General features: G+C 42.9%; 1 protein-coding gene across 1 annotated transcript; it reads left to right on the top strand.

Annotated features, from left to right (window-relative positions):
• Positions 1 to 642: 642 nt before the first annotated feature.
• Positions 643 to 16,602, top strand: ATP2C2 (ATPase, Ca++ transporting, type 2C, member 2; the record flags this gene model as incomplete). Its single annotated transcript, XM_010297461.1, has 21 exons — positions 643 to 790; positions 871 to 1,020; positions 1,116 to 1,184; positions 1,962 to 2,037; positions 2,285 to 2,351; positions 3,608 to 3,732; positions 5,706 to 5,803; positions 6,537 to 6,638; positions 7,459 to 7,548; positions 9,006 to 9,107; positions 9,688 to 9,844; positions 11,235 to 11,405; positions 12,019 to 12,116; positions 12,202 to 12,252; positions 12,736 to 12,902; positions 13,545 to 13,613; positions 13,697 to 13,813; positions 14,484 to 14,631; positions 15,218 to 15,313; positions 15,629 to 15,770; positions 16,490 to 16,602. Coding segments are annotated over 21 exons (2,356 nt in total), but the record flags the coding sequence as incomplete, so codon positions are not given.

Genomic DNA, 16,602 nt, shown 5'->3' with positions numbered 1-16,602 from the left:
TCCAGTGACGGTGACTCCACCACCGCCCTGGATCAGACACCGCCTCCCTGACTGATGTTTGGTACCCGTGCTTTAGGTTACAGGAAACACTCTTCCTATTTACATCTTTGCAAATCAGTTTTGTCACAGCCAACAGAAACGAGCTGTGAGGCTCAGAGAAAGCATGCGCTGCGAAAGAAGCGCGGGGTTTTCTTCGGGTCCAAACTTCACCCAGGCTTGGATCTTACAAACGCTGCTGTTTGTTCCTTCTTTATTTGTGATACGACTCCATGAGCATCTGACCACTTGGAAGGCTTTTAGTACAATAGCGAAATGCCAGCAGTAATTCTAGCTTTAAAAAACTTCTTTTTAGGTTAAGGAATCTGCATTTCATTATTTAAAGCGTAAGCCACGGGAAAGCACACCTTCTTGTCGCTCCTGTCTACTGCATAAGTACTGTTTAAGTCATTTATTGCTGAAATGTAAGTCTCCCATAGCCTGGCCATCTGTTTATGAATTAAAACTGAGCCCAAACTGAACATAATCATCTCTCCTCCTCGTCATAAAGATTTCATCTTGTTTACGTTGGAAGCTCTTTGGGGCAGGGCTCCTGCTTTCTTGCCACACATTCCCAAGCCTGCAGAAGGAATAAAAACCTCACAGCCTGGTTTCCTTTCTTCTTTTTCCACTTGTCTCATGTAGCCTAAGGGAAGGAAAACTGCAGCATCTTCTAGCGCGAGAGCTCGTGCCTGGAGACATCATACATCTGTCTGTTGGCGACAGGGTTCCTGCAGACCTCAGGCTGATAGAGGTAAATACAGCTACACATACAAGAGTCTGTTTTGGAAATGTCTTGTCTTAGCAGTGCCAGAAATGAGGCTTTTTAATTAGGTTACAGATCTGCTGGTGGATGAATCCAGTTTTACTGGAGAAGCTGAACCTTGCAACAAGACTGACAGTGTGTTACTGGAAGCCGGAGACATAACCACGCTGAGCAATGTTGTTTTCATGGGGACCCTGGTGCGATACGGGAGGGGAAAAGTGAGTCCTGTCAGCCTTGACCTTCTCCTCAACGTTCATTACAGAATCTCTAGATTTTTTTCACCTCCCCCTCTCTTTTTTCCCCATCTTTTCAGGGCATAGTTATTGGGACAGGTGAAAATTCACAGTTTGGAGAGGTGTTCAAAATGATGCAAGCTGAAGAGGTAAAGAAGTCTATGTCTGTGGAAATGGTGATGTCCAGAATGAAAGTTTGTGAGCAGGAGTGGTCCTGAGAGTTAATGCACTGGGTTCATTTCTGTTTCTGCTACAAAATGCCTGTGTGACTGAGGGCCACCAAAGTGCTGTGTCCAAAGAGGAAGGTTATAAGCCGGATTTAGGCTTCTAAATCCAGACTTGTGATGCTCAGTTTGTGTCTAACTTGGTAGTCACCTAAACATCATGGGTTCTTTCCACCCCCTCACGCTCTTTCCACTACGTATATAAAATTTTACTTCTATATGTGCCAACGCTGCATGGGCCAGAGCTCTGAGCTAACACATTGGAGGTTCTAGAAACTAGTTAATCCATTAATGCAAGAAATCACAGCAAGGCAGAAGTAGACACTTCTGGATAATGAAAACATCCCTGTCCCAGAGGCTTTGCACACACATTATCCAGTCCTGGACTCAATTGCTAAGGTCCTTTCCAGATTTAGCCCTTTAGTCTGTCTCTGCCTTGGGTCTCCAGTTGTAAACAAATTTAATTAGTCTCTCTCCCATTTTTTTTTGCCTGTCCTGAGTGCATTGAGGCAGAGGCTTTCTCCCTGCGGGATAATCTGTGCCCAGCAGACCCCGTTGAGGGTCTGGGGTGAGTAAGCACTTGGGTATATCGGGCAGCTGTAGGGACCACGGTAATGATAACCAGGACTGTGTGGGGCTGACCGTCATCTTCTCATCTCACATAAGAAGCAAAGAAAACCAGCTGTTCTCTAATGTTTCCAGACTCCCAAGACGCCTCTCCAGAAAAGCATGGACAGACTGGGGAAGCAACTCACTCTTTTCTCCTTTGGCATAATTGGTGAGTTGGATGCAATGCTCATACTCGCACGATCAGCTGTTAAAAGCCCTCTGTGCCCTAGGGCCACTTCTTCCAAAAGTACTTGTTGATGTGGGTTACGTGAACTCTGGGGGTTCAAGCAGAGACACCACTGAAGGAGAGATTTGGGGGCCTCGTTGCATGCTCAGTTCTCCAATAGCAGCTAAAGCAGGTTAGAGATTTATTAATTTCTTGAAGTTTTTTTAATCGGATGGTTTTCCCCCACCAGGTTTAATAATGCTCATTGGCTGGTTACAAGGGAAGCATCTCCTCAGCATGTTCACAATTGGAGTTAGGTGAGGACTGGAGAGGACCTTTCTCTTTGATTTCTTATGAAACATGGCCCAGGGAATTCCTTGTTCCAAACAATGGACATTTCACAAAAGAGAACTTGAGTAAGACCTTTTATAAATACATATTGATCTTGCACTGGTGAAATTAATGTGAGCTTTACAACAGAGTTTAGGATGAAAAAAACACAAGTTTGGGGGTTTATTTAATTTTGGAAATTGGTATTTTGAAAATCTTCATTGGCGTTTCCACTTCATCCTGCTGTGAATGTCCATTCCTACCTGTACTATGAATTTAGTGGAAGTGTAGCAACAGCAAATATTAGTCTTTGCTGTTCTTACTGGATTTACGTCTAAAGATAGGAATGCACATTTTATGTGGCATAAAAAGCATGCACAACCTCTTAATCAAACATAATAAACCATGTGGCTTTAGTAGTACCCATAAAACCTGCTGTTTGGTGTGTTGTCATGGCTCTAAAATCAATCCTTTAAAAAAAAAAAAAAAAGAAGAATTTTTCTACAGAAATAAAAATAAAACCACAGCTGAGGAGATAACAGAGAAGCTAAACTGCCCCGGTGCCCACCTTCCTGTCTCCTGGGAGGATGCAGCGGTAAAGAAAAGTGGTTAAGCCTGAGTTTTGGAGAGCGGCCTTTGGCTTAGAAAGTCCCCCTCGATTCCTTGTTGCACATGCCTAGAAGTGTTCAGGGTTACCCAAGGAATAACTAAGGGACAGATACAGACTGTGTCTGGATTTTTCTAGCATGTCAGGTGTTGCAGGGTTTGACGCTGCTCCGATTCAGTGTGAGAAGCATGGGGGCATCTGTGGAGCCGATTCTGTCCCGCCGTAGCTTGTGCCCCCAGGTAAGAGAGGAGATGAGGGGCTGCGTGTGGCCAAGAGCCAGTAGCTAACGTGTGAGCCGTGATGCCAAGGAGTATTTAACTTCCATCCTCAGCAAGTTAAATAAATGAAATGAAATCAAAATCCAACCCCAAATGCCTAGCCAGAAATTAATGCTCTTTGGCAATGTGAAGAAGGAAAGTAATTCCTCTGTCAAAATTATCCATAAAAAGTTGAAGGGTTGAATAAATAGCCTGCTTTTGTATTTACGGTGTGCTGGGAGTCCCAGTGGTTAGCACTGCACGCTCCTGCACGTATAAGCAGGAAAACTCACCCCATGGAAACCCCCCTTTGACATGTTTCGGTCAGTACTTGTAGTTTGTCCCTGTTTTGAAGCTGTTTTCTCTCCACTGTTTCCAGCCTGGCAGTGGCTGCCATCCCAGAGGGTCTTCCCATCGTGGTCACCGTAACGCTGGTGCTGGGCGTTCTCCGGATGGCCAAGAAAAGGGTGATTGTGAAGAAGCTGCCCATAGTAGAAACCTTAGGTAAGGCTGCGAAGGGGCCACACGGGTTTGTCATCTGCCAGGCTTCAAAACCTGAACTGATTAACATTGGGCTGGCCAAGTGAGCCTTGGTCTGATTAAAAAAAAAAAAGTTTGGAATATGTTTACTGGGCCAGAGCAACCCACTCAGACTTAAATACGTTTTCTACCCTGTGTTTCTCACCCTTTTCTCTTCTTTTAGTGATATTAACACAGGCAGGTGCTAGGAATGATGCAGCTCAACCCATGGCATCAGCCCATGGGGAGAAGAGCCTCTCTGCAGACATACATGCCCTGCTCGGGTTGAAAGGCTTTGTTTCTCCTTCCTCCCCATTCTGTGGGATCATCCTGCAGGTCCATCCTGTCCACTTCTTCAGTGTCTGGCTAAAAAATCTTGCAGTCCCTCAAGTTGAGCCTGGTGGCGTAAACAAAACCACTTGTCCTTCCACAGCCTGTGTGGCCATCTCCTGGATATCCAAAGGGTCGTGAAAAATAGGGACAGAGAGGACCTTGGGAAAGGCGTCCAGCCCATCCTCACAACTGCAGGGCGGAACGAACTGTAATGAAATTATTCTTCCACCTCCCCTTGTCTTCAAATTGTCCCTTCTCCCCAGGTCGCCGTATTCCAGGCGCTGGTACCCTGACCTCGGTCAGTATGGCCATTATGTGCAGGAGAAGACACGTTGTGCTTTTAGTACCACTCACTAAAAGGCACACTAAATGCTAAGCCTGGCCCGTGCAGTTGCAAATATCTGCTGCACAGCCAGAACCTTCAGCTAAAATCTGTCTTCCTTGGAAATGCCGCTATTGTTTGAGCAGTCTTGTTTGTTCTGCAGTTAAGGAATCTTATCACCCGTATTTTATTTTATCTGCCCTGACCCAGGACATCTGAAACGGCCTTATCTCATGAAGAATTTTGTTCTGGTAGGGCTGTGCCCAAATAGGCGTAACTGCCAGATGCCCGGGTACTCTGCAAGGCAGTCTGAGCACGGCAAAAACCGAACTCTCCCATGCATTAACTGCGTCACGTCTGTTAAACTTCTGAAAAGCAGAAAAACAATCCTTCTTCTCTTGCTGATTCTTTAATCGTAAATAACTGAAAATATTGAAGGGGATAGTTTTGCTCTGTTCTAATCCTTTAAAACTGTAATTAATTTAATCGCAGCCCAATCTGCTTCCTTGTCTCCAGGCTTTCACCTGGAGTCTGTGCCCAAGCCGTGTGGTCATCTCCAGAGCCAGGGAAGATATTCAGACTTAGGAGGGAGCTGGAGTCTCACACTTTTTTGCATTAAAGTAATTTTTCCCCTTCTTGGGAGTGGAAACTAGCCTGCATGCGGTGACTCTGCCAATTCACTCCTTTGCTGTATTGTGCTGGAAGAAACGTGCTTTTCTGAAGCAGTATTGTCACACAGCAGAGCAAGAGTGGGGCAGCTCCTGCTCTTACCCGTGGATTTTTAAGTATTTTCTGTAACAGCCTTTAACACATCTACCCTCACAATCCCGTGGTGGGGCAGGGAAGGGCTGTTATTCCTGATTTAGAGAAGCAAGGGTTAAACAGCCCACCTGAGGAAGCGTGTGGCAGAGTGGGAATTTGATAGGTCTTTTCAGAATATAACAGCTGTTCTGTGTGTGATATTGCAGCTCGGAAGCATTGATCAATGCCCTGGAGACCCGCGCCTTCTCTGACTGCCCACCACACGATGCTCAAGACAATCTTGAGCTCAAGACAATGTGGGCTTCTTCAGATGCCTCCTACTGCATCTCACATCCAAATTATGTGCACGATACCCTGACGTGCACTCAAATCCCTTCCTTACCCTGTTAGGGAACTCATCCATTTCTTGGTACTTTCTCCCTTTACTCACCGGTGCAGTTTGAGTAACGCGAGGGAAACACGTTCTCCCTCTTCTGGGGCCCTGAATCTCATCGTTCAGTCGCGTTATTTACCCCTTCTGACTAAAACTTTCCTGCGTCAGGTTGCTGCAACGTCATCTGCTCAGATAAGACAGGCACCCTGACAGCCAACGAGATGACGGTGACTCAGCTCGTGACCTCGGATGGGTTCCAGGCAGAGGTATGGCCGCGGCAGTAACATGGACTTTCCCGTTCAAGCTCAGCGGGACCAATTTGCTTTTAGTTCAATTAGGCTCGAGCCAGGGACGCTGAGTCCGTCCCAGAACAAGCAGTTTCTTGCACATCACCAGTTCCATTAAAGAGAAGGGACTTTGCGGTGCTGGAGACAGTCAGAGGTGGGGCTGAGTGTCCTAAAGCTGCTCAGATGCCATAAACAAAGTCGTTCATTGACATCACCTGCTGTCCTCTGCAATTATTGTAAGTACTGAGACCTGCAACTGGCCCTTGTGGGCCCATCTTCTGTAGGAATATTTACTATATGAGCGACCTGATCCTTCCACTTGGTTCATTTACCTGCGTGCAAAGCGGGTGAAAAATGCAGGCATGCAGAAGGTAAGGCAGCGGAGACAGAGGCCAGCCATCAGCAGGGTAAAACCAGGGAACCCACTGCTGCCAAAGGGCTGGATCTCTTGACTGAGCTGCAAGAGACTTCTGAACTCATGGTGAGCAAGTTCAGTACGAGACAAGCTGATTCTTTTTGTTCCTATGCAGCGATTGTAGCATTATACTTTCATTATCTGCAGCCTTTCCTAGAAGCATTTTTTTGAGCTAGAAAGAATAATCCCAGCAGGCCTTCAAAATCAGAAATTTGCTCAAGTGCACCCCAATGTATACGGACGTAGTATAGTCCTGCCCGGCACTGGGGAATTGCTCTTTGTCTCTCCCTTCCTCAGGTCAGTGGGGTGGGCTACAATGGAGAAGGAAATGTTTATCTTCTGCCATCGAAGGAGATTCTCAAAGAATTTTCCAATGTCTCAGTTGGGAAACTAGTGGAGGTAAGCATAATTTATGAACCAGCTTGTCCTGTTTACATTCAGCTTCCTTTGCACAGATCGCTTTGGGCTATGAGCGTGCAAAAAAGCCACTTTTATAACTCCAAAATTAACTGTCTTGCTAGAGCATTCTTGTGGAAAAGCTCTGAGTAGTTGTGATATAATACCTGAAACTTATGGGTGAAAGGTAGCAGTCGTAAGGCACATAAAGAGAGACCAGAGTCATCAGTTTAAAGTGTCAATGACATTTTGGATAAAAATACAATTCTGGCAGAGGAGAGACCGATAAATTTTACCACGTTCAGGTTTTTAATGTAGACAGATTCTAGACTTTAGCGAGCGACATAGTCAATATATAAACACGCTGTGATGGTCTCTGGGCTTCGTGATAACATTAAATAAAATCCTGCACATTCAACTGTAGGCTAGAGCGGAGTGTTTGGGTTGTGAAAAGATCTGAGCTGGAATCTCAAATGGAGGTTAGGTTTTATTCTATCCATACTGCATGTTAGAAGCAATAGTAGGAGAGAGTAAGTTTTCATTGTTGTGATTTATCAGGCTGGGTAGATATAGATCATGTTTTGCTTGATGTTAATTTATCCAAAATGTAACATCTTACCAAAATATCATTGTAGCCTATGGATTAAGTGGGTTTAGAAAGCACAAGAACTGATATCAAGAGATGCCGCTATGGGGAATAGCACATCATTTGGGATGTGGCTGCTTTCATTCTCCAATCTCTCATTATTTCACCTGAAGAGATGAAAAAGCTGTGAATTTAGTGATGAAAAAATAAACCATGTAAATATGTCCCTTTCTCTAGGCTGGCTGTGTAGTCAATAATGCCATTATCAGGAAAAATAGTGTGATGGGACAGCCCACAGAAGGAGCTCTCATTGCCCTTGCAATGAAGGTGAGATTGTTAAGATTTAAAACTTTCCAGAAATTAAAAAAAAAGCTGGAATTGTTAGGTCTGAGAGCAGTGATCAGACTTCTTGGACTTCTTTAAAGTCCCCAGACTAGCTTTATTCTTTCCTTGTCTCTTCTCCCCAAGGTCATAGATGTACAGCTCTCCCACGTAAACCTCTTGTCATGGACAAACACCTTCCCTGAGCTTCTGTGCTAACAGCTATAATTGTTTTGCTTGGTTAATCTGTGCAATTATGCTGCTTAATGGATTTCTTTCAGGCTCAGACCAGACTGCCTTTTTTATATTTTCTGCACATGCCAATTAAGAGTTCAGGAAGAAGACAAGAGAGTGAAAAATGAGCAACAGGCCATATGAAAAAGCATGGCAGAGGGTCATCATCGACTCGGGTCATCTGCTAGCTTTTTACACTATTCTAGTTGGTTATGCAAAACAAGAATTTTAGATTAATATTGCATTTACGCCCATAGGCAGAGGGCTGTAAAACACCTCATGGTATCATCTAATCAACATTACGCAGCCTGTGACCCACAGACTTCAGGTGGGCTGAAAAGCACAGAAGGTGCCTGACGAAATGATGCACCTGCAAACCTCTGTTCTTACCTCCAGTTTTTAAAGTTTGTAATTCTAACAGTGAAACCACAATATTTTTTTTATAAAACAATGACTTTTTTTTTCCTAAACGCTAAATTAAAATCTTCCTTTGCTCCACCATTCAGCAGCCAAGCAATAGCAGAATACGAGGGGGGCGTCTCTTTTATTTGTTTTTAATTTTTTAGTTTGGTGGGAGCCAAGGGAGGGAGGGGTGAAAGCTACTTCTGATCACTACCACTGTGCCTAGCGCACCACAGGAGCTGCTAAAGCAGGCGTGTATTGATTTGGACTGTCATACTTCATAGCTGAAGGGTCTTCTTGTGGTGAATCGTTTTTTGAGTTTAACCCATCAGGAAATAATTTGAAACCACGTCCATGACTGACCGTTCAGTTATTTGCAATTTCCCTTTTTCTTCCCAGTAGGGTGGCTGGGAAATAACCGAAGTGGGGGAAGGCTGAGCTTGGGCTGGAAGAAACCTGCTCTTCCCACCCCTTAGATGCAGGTTTAGGGAAAGGACTTGAGCCCCCTTTGACCCAAAGCCCCACCAAGACAGCAGTGCAGCTCCCTCATTCTTGCAAAAGTCAACAGGGATCAAGCTTCAAACTCCAGTTTAATTTATCCCATATCAGGCACCAAAAGGCAAAGATGAGTTTGAAAAATGAGTTTTACTCTTCTTTTGAGTAAAGCAAAAGAATTCAAATTCTTTTGAATGCTTTCTCTTGAGCTCTATGGTATATGGCTGCCTGGAACTAAATGGTCAACAGTCAATGCTTGTGATATAGAAAATATTTGCAAGCTTTGGCATTGTTTGGCATTACAATGCTCTTTTTGTTTTACCTTACTTTAGATGGAATTAGCTGACATAAAAGATATTTATGTAAGAAAGAAGGAAATTCCGTTTAGCTCTGAACAAAAGTGGATGGCTGTGAAATGCACGCTGAAAAATCAGGTAAAGCAAACAGTAGGTGCTGGCTGGTTTCGTGTTTCTAATTGTGCACCTCAACAATGGGCATGAAACGGTATCTCTTTAGCAAATAATGTTTTCAGAAGTTAACTATGTCAGGAGAAAACTGAACAAACCTCAAAATGCCCAACTTGTGTGTAATTTTAGCTTGTGAAGCTGTGCTGGAATGGGAGAAGATAATACGTTTCATACAGTGGTTTGAGCAGGAAAACAAAAGCTTTTCAGAGATACCTGACAGGGGAAGTACGATATTTGGAAGAAAATGTTGTCCATTTTTCCCTTACTGAGTTAAGGAGCTCGTTTTGGCCGATATTGTACTCTGGTTTAAAAACTCACCAACCTTTTTATTACCGTTCTGTCCGTGATGGCTGAACATGGCAAATGGCTAGAGCAAAAATATGGCATCCTATAAATAATACGTGCACCTGGGCATTTTACAAAACGAGTAAAAATGCAACCGAAAGATCTTTTTTACCTACAATGTAAAGACTTGTGCATTATAAGTATTTTTAAAATGTTCTCTTTTCTTGTTTTTGATAAAGCATATTATTTCCTTACTTTAAAGGCTGAGGAAGATACTTACTTTATGAAAGGAGCATTTGAAGAAGTGATTCGATATTGCACTCTGTATAACGCCGGTGGCCTCTCATTATCCCTTACACCCCAGCAGAAAGCCTTCTACCAGCAGGAAGAAAAAAGAATGGGCTCCTCGGGTCTACGGGGTCAGTCATTGCTGTCTGTGCCACTTAAACTTACAGTTTTTTGCCCCAGTACTTCCCCGCTCTGGTCAGGGTGGACAAAGGCTCGATCCTCAGCATGACTTGCACGGTCTCTCCGTAATACTCGTGAGAGTTTGCCAAGCAGCCTCTCTTCGGGCTGCTGGAGGCTTGCCTTCCACTGACCTTTTTGTGCTGGGTTTAAATTAGTGAGATTGAAAGGAGCTGAAAATAAGCACGGGAAGTGGTGAACGTTTTTCTTCCATGGAGCACTGTGATTGCTTGGGATATGGTCTGAATGTCGCATTGAAAAGCTTCGTGCCTAACCCGATCTGAGCGCTGCTCTGCCAAGCTTTGCTTTTAGAGGAGCTGTTTCAAGAGCAACAAAAGGCAACTTTGAAAGGGGTTCAAAACATGGATTTGGGCACCGAGGTTTTTATTTGAAGTTTGGTTCAATTCTTTATTAGGACCAAATCTAATGATCTCCTTTTGATCCTGACTTCATGTCAGCGCACAGCCCACAGACGTCTTTATACGCGTGTCGTTTCCTTCATCACTAGAAACATCCTTCCAGAAACTTCTTAGATTTTCACACGATAACAAAGACACCATCTCCTGTGCTTGTTCCCGGGATGTAAGTAGATGAGAAGAAGTCTTGGCAGCTGGGTCTGGAAGATGGTATAGTTAATGTATATATTCTCCAGCCCTGTGTCTTGCGGTTAGTAACTCATGTACGGAGCTTGCTTTACAATATCTGAATCATCTGCCATTGCGAACGGCAAATTACTGCTCTGAAGAAAAGCGATTAGCTCAGGCAGCTGCTGCGAGCTTGCGATCCAATCATCAAAGCAACGCTGACATGAAGCCCTGGCAAAATATCCTTGAGTGATTTAAGAGTGATTGAATGATATGCTTAGGCACCAAGAACAGAAACAAGATGTTCAGAGCCTTGATGTTTACACGATGAAAGTTTCACTGGTTTCACTTAATTTACATTTCACATTTTTAGATTAAAAAAAAAAGTTGAAGTTTTTACAGGAGCACTGTTGTTTAATACAGTAGTTTAATAGTGTCTGGTCTAACATTGCACTGTCCCAATTTAATCCATCTGCATTTAGGCAAGATGTGGTAGACAGATTTAAATTAGACAGAAATAAATCCTAAAAGAAACATGTGAAACAGGTATGTTCTGATTCAGACAAACTGGTATTGTTTGCGTGGACCAAATTTTTATGTCTATACAAGATCTGAACCTAGTGACTAAAGATCTGGTTTTAATGACTTTTTCTGCTGTAAAACTAGCAAGTTAAGATCTCCTCTAAATATTCGTTTTCATGTATGGAAACACATTATTAATAATTCAGTTTTGTCATCTTTTTTCCCCCTCTGTTTCTAGTACTTGCTTTGGCTTCAGGTCCAGAACTTGGCAAACTAACGTTTTTAGGTCTGGTTGGAATAATTGATCCCCCAAGGGCTGGAGTGAGAGAAGCTGTTCAAGTCCTTTTTGAGTCTGGTGTATCAGTAAAGATGGTAACTGGAGATGCCCTGGAAACCGCTGTGGCTATAGGTAGCAAACTTAGCCTCTTTCCTGTGGGTCTGTATTCTGTCTGTCAGATCAGTCACGTGTTATGTCGCTTAATAATCAACTTTATCAATCTTTTTGTGTGTGCAATAGAGGTTTTAAATGCCACTGAGTTCTTGCTTTTCCATTGAAACAAATCATATTAAATGCAGTAATAGAGCAGCTATGGACTATGGGCCAAATTCCAGTAACTTAATTCCACTATTTTAGCACCAAAAATGGCAAAATCTCAGTGTAAGACCCTTCAGTGATACAGATGGCATTGCCGGGATTGTAGACTCTGCTAACGTTTGGAGTGTGAGTATCTCTGCGCTTCCCATTTCTGCATTTTGCCTTTAGAGCAAGCAGCAGAGAGGAGAGCAACAGATTTAGCATCAGCTCCAGTTCTGGGTGTTTTATTGCTTCCATAACTCCAGCTGAGCAAGGACAGGGTGACCGGCCCAGCTCAGCGAGAGAGCTGTGTGCCCTGTCAGATGCCCCATGTTCAGAATGATTTCCCAGTAAATTCTTTAATTGCTGCCTCTACTCTCTGAGTCAGGAAATAGTTGGCTTTTTCCAGAGCTGACAGACAGATCTTATTTTGGGCTTTTCTTTGCAGGACAGAATATTGGTCTCTGCAATGGGAAGCTGAAAGCCATGTCTGGGGAAGAGCTGGACCAACTGGCAGAGGCAGAACTATCATCCACTGTCAAAAATGTAATGCTTTTGGTTACAAAAACAAGGCCTGGTTCCATTTCCAATAGCAGCAGTCTAATACAAGATTGTATTTTTTGTTTTTCAGGTTTCCATTTTCTTCAGAACAAGTCCAAAGCACAAATTAAAAATCATAAAGGTACCAAGAGCCTTTCGAATCCATTCTCTGCCTCACAAAAACAAGGTGTAGGGGGTGTCCCTTGGTTTTGTAGACCACTTGGTCTTCCAAGACAGGATCAGCTGAAGCTAAAGGACCATAAAACCCCAGCTAGACCATTGGCATTATTTAAACCGAAGGCATTAACATTTCTTCTGCAGATCTGGCCTGGGTCGTTTGAAAGACACTAATGAGATATTACCAAGCATAATACCAGGAGAATGATTTCTGAGGACTTTACTCTCCTCTTCTAACTCCTGCTGGAGTTGTGAGATTCTCTGTACTCCTGAAAATCCAGTCTCTTAATTAATCTTAATAAACTAAGATTTCAGTCTGAGTTTTGCCCTCAGTGGGCTGCTGAGTCTAATTCCGCTCTTTCAGTATTATGTGCAAGTCTTGTGACTGCCAACAGGACTTACTTATCTTCTCCTGGCTTCAGAGTCTCTCGTCTCTCCACTCTCGCAGGCTTTGCAGAGGGCTGGTGCCATCGTGTCAATGACAGGAGATGGTGTTAACGATGCTGTGGCCCTTAAATCTGCCGATATCGGGATTGCAATGGGACAAGCTGGTACAGACGTCAGCAAAGAGGCTGCCAACATGATTCTCGTGGACGATGACTTCTCAACAGTAATGTAGGTTTAGTGACTTTCTTGCTATCAGAAACTTTCTTACTTCAGATACTTTCTGGCTGTTGTGTGACTAGCCCTGGAAATAACACAAGACGCAGGACATATCAGTCAACAGGCAGTAAGTGGAGATACCTGGTGTGGGTCTGGCTCATTTTCAATTGCATACACGGCAATGACTTTTTTGTTTCAAGTAGTCAAGTGGACAAAGCTACCTTTCATCCGAAAGCCCTGGTTTCTCATTGTCATAGCTAACCAGGGATTTGAAAGTGCCTGGAAGTCTGAGTAGATCATAACTTGTGCTCTCTGCCTCATCCAGGAAGCTCAGAGGAAAGACGTAATTTGCAATGCTCTGTTGATTCATAACAACGGAGTAGGTAGAGTGCGGATATAAATAGGTCACATGCCTGCTTTATGAACCAAGACCCAGCCATATGAACCATGTCTGAACCACATCTTTGGATCTACTAGTTCTGATAAAGTAATTTTAACTGAGAAGCTGCATTGATGTCCTCCTCCTAAGCTGGAGTTTGAATTTCAACTGAAATAAGTGCTAGAGAAGACAACTTGTATTTTGAGTGTCACAGGGAGCTCAGTGTAAAATAGTGTGAATACTAGTTACTTAATAAACTCTCCTGTCCCTTCCAGGAATGCAATAGAAGAGGGAAAAGGAATATTTTACAACATAAAAAATTTTGTCCGGTTCCAGTTGAGCACGTAAGTTCCCATTTGCTTCGATTCCAGTGAAGGCACCATTTGGGTGAGGCCTTGAAGAATTAATGTTCTTCTGTGCTTTGCAGGAGCATTTCAGCTTTGAGCCTAATTACTCTGTCAACAGTGCTCAACCTACCAAATCCACTCAATGCTATGCAGATCTTATGGATCAACATCATCATGGATGGGCCACCAGCCCAGAGGTAGGGAAGAGTCAAATGAGAAAAATATTCTTGGTTTTAGTTTGTCTGAATTTGGCTTAGGAACACAAGCTGTTACGATTTCTTATCACCGTGTCAAACATTTGTTGGTTAGATAGAACAAGTTGTATTTTGTTCCCTCCTGGTCCCTCCAAAAGCATTTACTTCAGGTTTTATGTGTTTCTCTTCTGTGGTGGAATCACTTAACGGCTATTCCACTTTTTGACTAGGAATGGTCTGTTATCCTGAGCGCATCACCTGCTGGTAGCCCTGCAGGTCTGACTGGCAAGGGGATGCTGGGTATACAAGGGGGTATATGCCCCAAAATCACACCATTTAGGAACCTCATCCAACTGCTAATTACAATTACTGCTTCCGCAATGTGGAAGAGATGTTGGCCACAATCTCACAGCTAGCTCTCCCGCTGGGATGGGATACTGATGTGATGCACTAGTTTAATATGTCATTTTAGCAGCTTATTATGCAAAAAAGAGCTTTGGCGTAGGGATCTGGGACGAATCTGGGGCCTTATGTAACCCTGCCGGAATACTGGTATCTCTCCTGCTGTATTTCAAAGAATTTTATCCTCCAGATCCATCCTGTTTTATCAACAGTACCGTTTCGGGATGATCCGCATTAAGTAAACACGTCCCTCTGCTTCTCTTTGAGGCAGCTTGGGAGTTGAACCTGTTGATAGGGATACTATCAAACAGCCCCCCCGATGCATCACAGATACTATACTCAGCAAATCATTGATCCTGAAAATCTTCATGTCAGCTATAATTATCATCAGTGGAACCCTCTTTGTCTTCTGGAAAGAGGTGAGGAAAATCTGCAGTCATATCTTGTTTTCATCAGGGTGGAGGACAAAGTGAAGGGCACTTTCCGAAGTACATGCCAGGACTTTCCGAAATACACCCAGTGGGGAAGGACCAGTATGGGCAGAGGGCTTAGAAACCAGGGTCAGCTCCTAGCTCTGCTTCTGCCTTCCTGTGTTCCCCCTAATTTGAAGCTTCCTATCCAGAATGGGAAATCTATTACTTGATATGATTTCTATGCTTTAAGGTACTTTTCACCTCTAGCTTTCCACGTAAGTAGAAAATGCCAAATAGGAATTGCTGCTAGTAAATAGTGAGTATAGCAGTTTAAGTAATTTAATTTAGAATATTCTTTACTCAAATTCCACATCGGTTTAAGAATTTAAAACATAGTTGATAAGATCATAAACTCAACAATTAGCATAGAGAAATTAATGCTATCTATAATGGTTAGAACTAGATTCATTCCTTTGTTTTACTACCCTTCGAGTTGACTGGGACCATTAAAAGCAGTTATTTAATTCATCTGTTGAATTGACATATTTTTGTAAGGCTTAACTAACCCCTGAATTTCTACATGTGCTTTCAGAATCCAAAAAGTGGCATAACTCCTCGAACCACAACAATGACTTTTACCTGTTTTGTGTTTTTTGACCTCTTCAATGCCCTGACATGCCGCTCTCAGGTGAGATCGCTCTGTCAGCAATAATTTCTTGTCTCAAAACATTAACATAAGCATTAGAATACTAGTATTTTGCACAGGAAGGGGTTTCTTGTCATTTAAAGCAGCATGATTTTTATCATCTTTATAAATAAAGATATCCATCATAGTTCAATTGCAACTACACTTACTGTGTAGCTCTGCCTAAGTTAGCATTCATGTAACTTCAAGAAGTAATGTATTTTACATGCAAAAAAAGAGTGTAGCATTTGAGTACCAACAGGAGATTGGGAAATGTTAAATTTCTCTTTTTTTCTTCCCCCCCCCCCCCCCGTCTAGACAAAGTTGATATTTGAAATAGGCTTTTTTCGAAACCGCATGTTCTTGTATTCTGCGCTTGGGTCATTTTTGGGACAGCTGGCTGTTATATACGTCCCTCCATTACAAAAGATCTTCCAGACAGAGAATTTAGGAGTGCTGGGTAAGTTGCAAAATAAAGAATGTGTTTTGATTTTGGGTTTGTTTTTTTTTTTTTCATTAAATCTACCTTAAAAAGCAGATGCGATTGCCAAATTGTTACATGATAGCTCTCAATTGCTGGTAGGGGAAATCAATTAACAGCTCCTATACCTATATACATACACATAGCTATACATGAATAGTAGTAGTATTTAATTATCCCAGCCTAGGTTTTAAATTTTGATTTACTGCACATAAAATGCATGTAAATGGAGACATGCCAAGATTTTCCATGAGCTCTGTATGATGATTATTTCTCTACATAAATCTATCTAGGATGATTATGCAGTCACTCCATTTTGAAAAAGCAGAGCGAATGTTTCCTAGATGAAATGCAACACGTATTTTACCATTTGAATCTGTCTAAGCAAACTCTACCCCACGGCTTTGTATTGCATCTACATTAGGCATGTTGTTAGAAGCAGGGTTCAATGATCCCGAATGGTTAACGTAGAGTTTCCATGCATCAAGAGGACTACACCAACTATGGTTATTCCTTGTCTACTGCAGTCACTTCTCTAATTCTACAGCTAGCAAAAGCAGAGCTAGGCCATACATCTATGGAGATACACCAGGACAAGTATCTACTGCAGGAAGGCCCTTAACTGGGGATTCCTGGCCAACACAAAATCCAAAATCCTGGCCCGCTATGTTCATCTCCATGCTGTTTCCTCTCGGCAGACCTGCTGTTTCTCACCGGACTGGCTTCCTCGGTTTTCATTGTGTCCGAGTTCGTCAAATTCTGTGAAAAACACTGCTGTCGACCAAAGCACACAAAGAGATGTCATAACTGA

Source organism: Phaethon lepturus, unplaced genomic scaffold (genome assembly GCF_000687285.1).
Source record: "Phaethon lepturus isolate BGI_N335 unplaced genomic scaffold, ASM68728v1 scaffold43291, whole genome shotgun sequence".
Classification (NCBI taxonomy): domain Eukaryota; kingdom Metazoa; phylum Chordata; class Aves; order Phaethontiformes; family Phaethontidae; genus Phaethon; species Phaethon lepturus.
The sequence above is the reverse complement of the archived record's forward strand: the minus strand, read 5'-3'. Positions and strand labels throughout refer to the sequence as shown.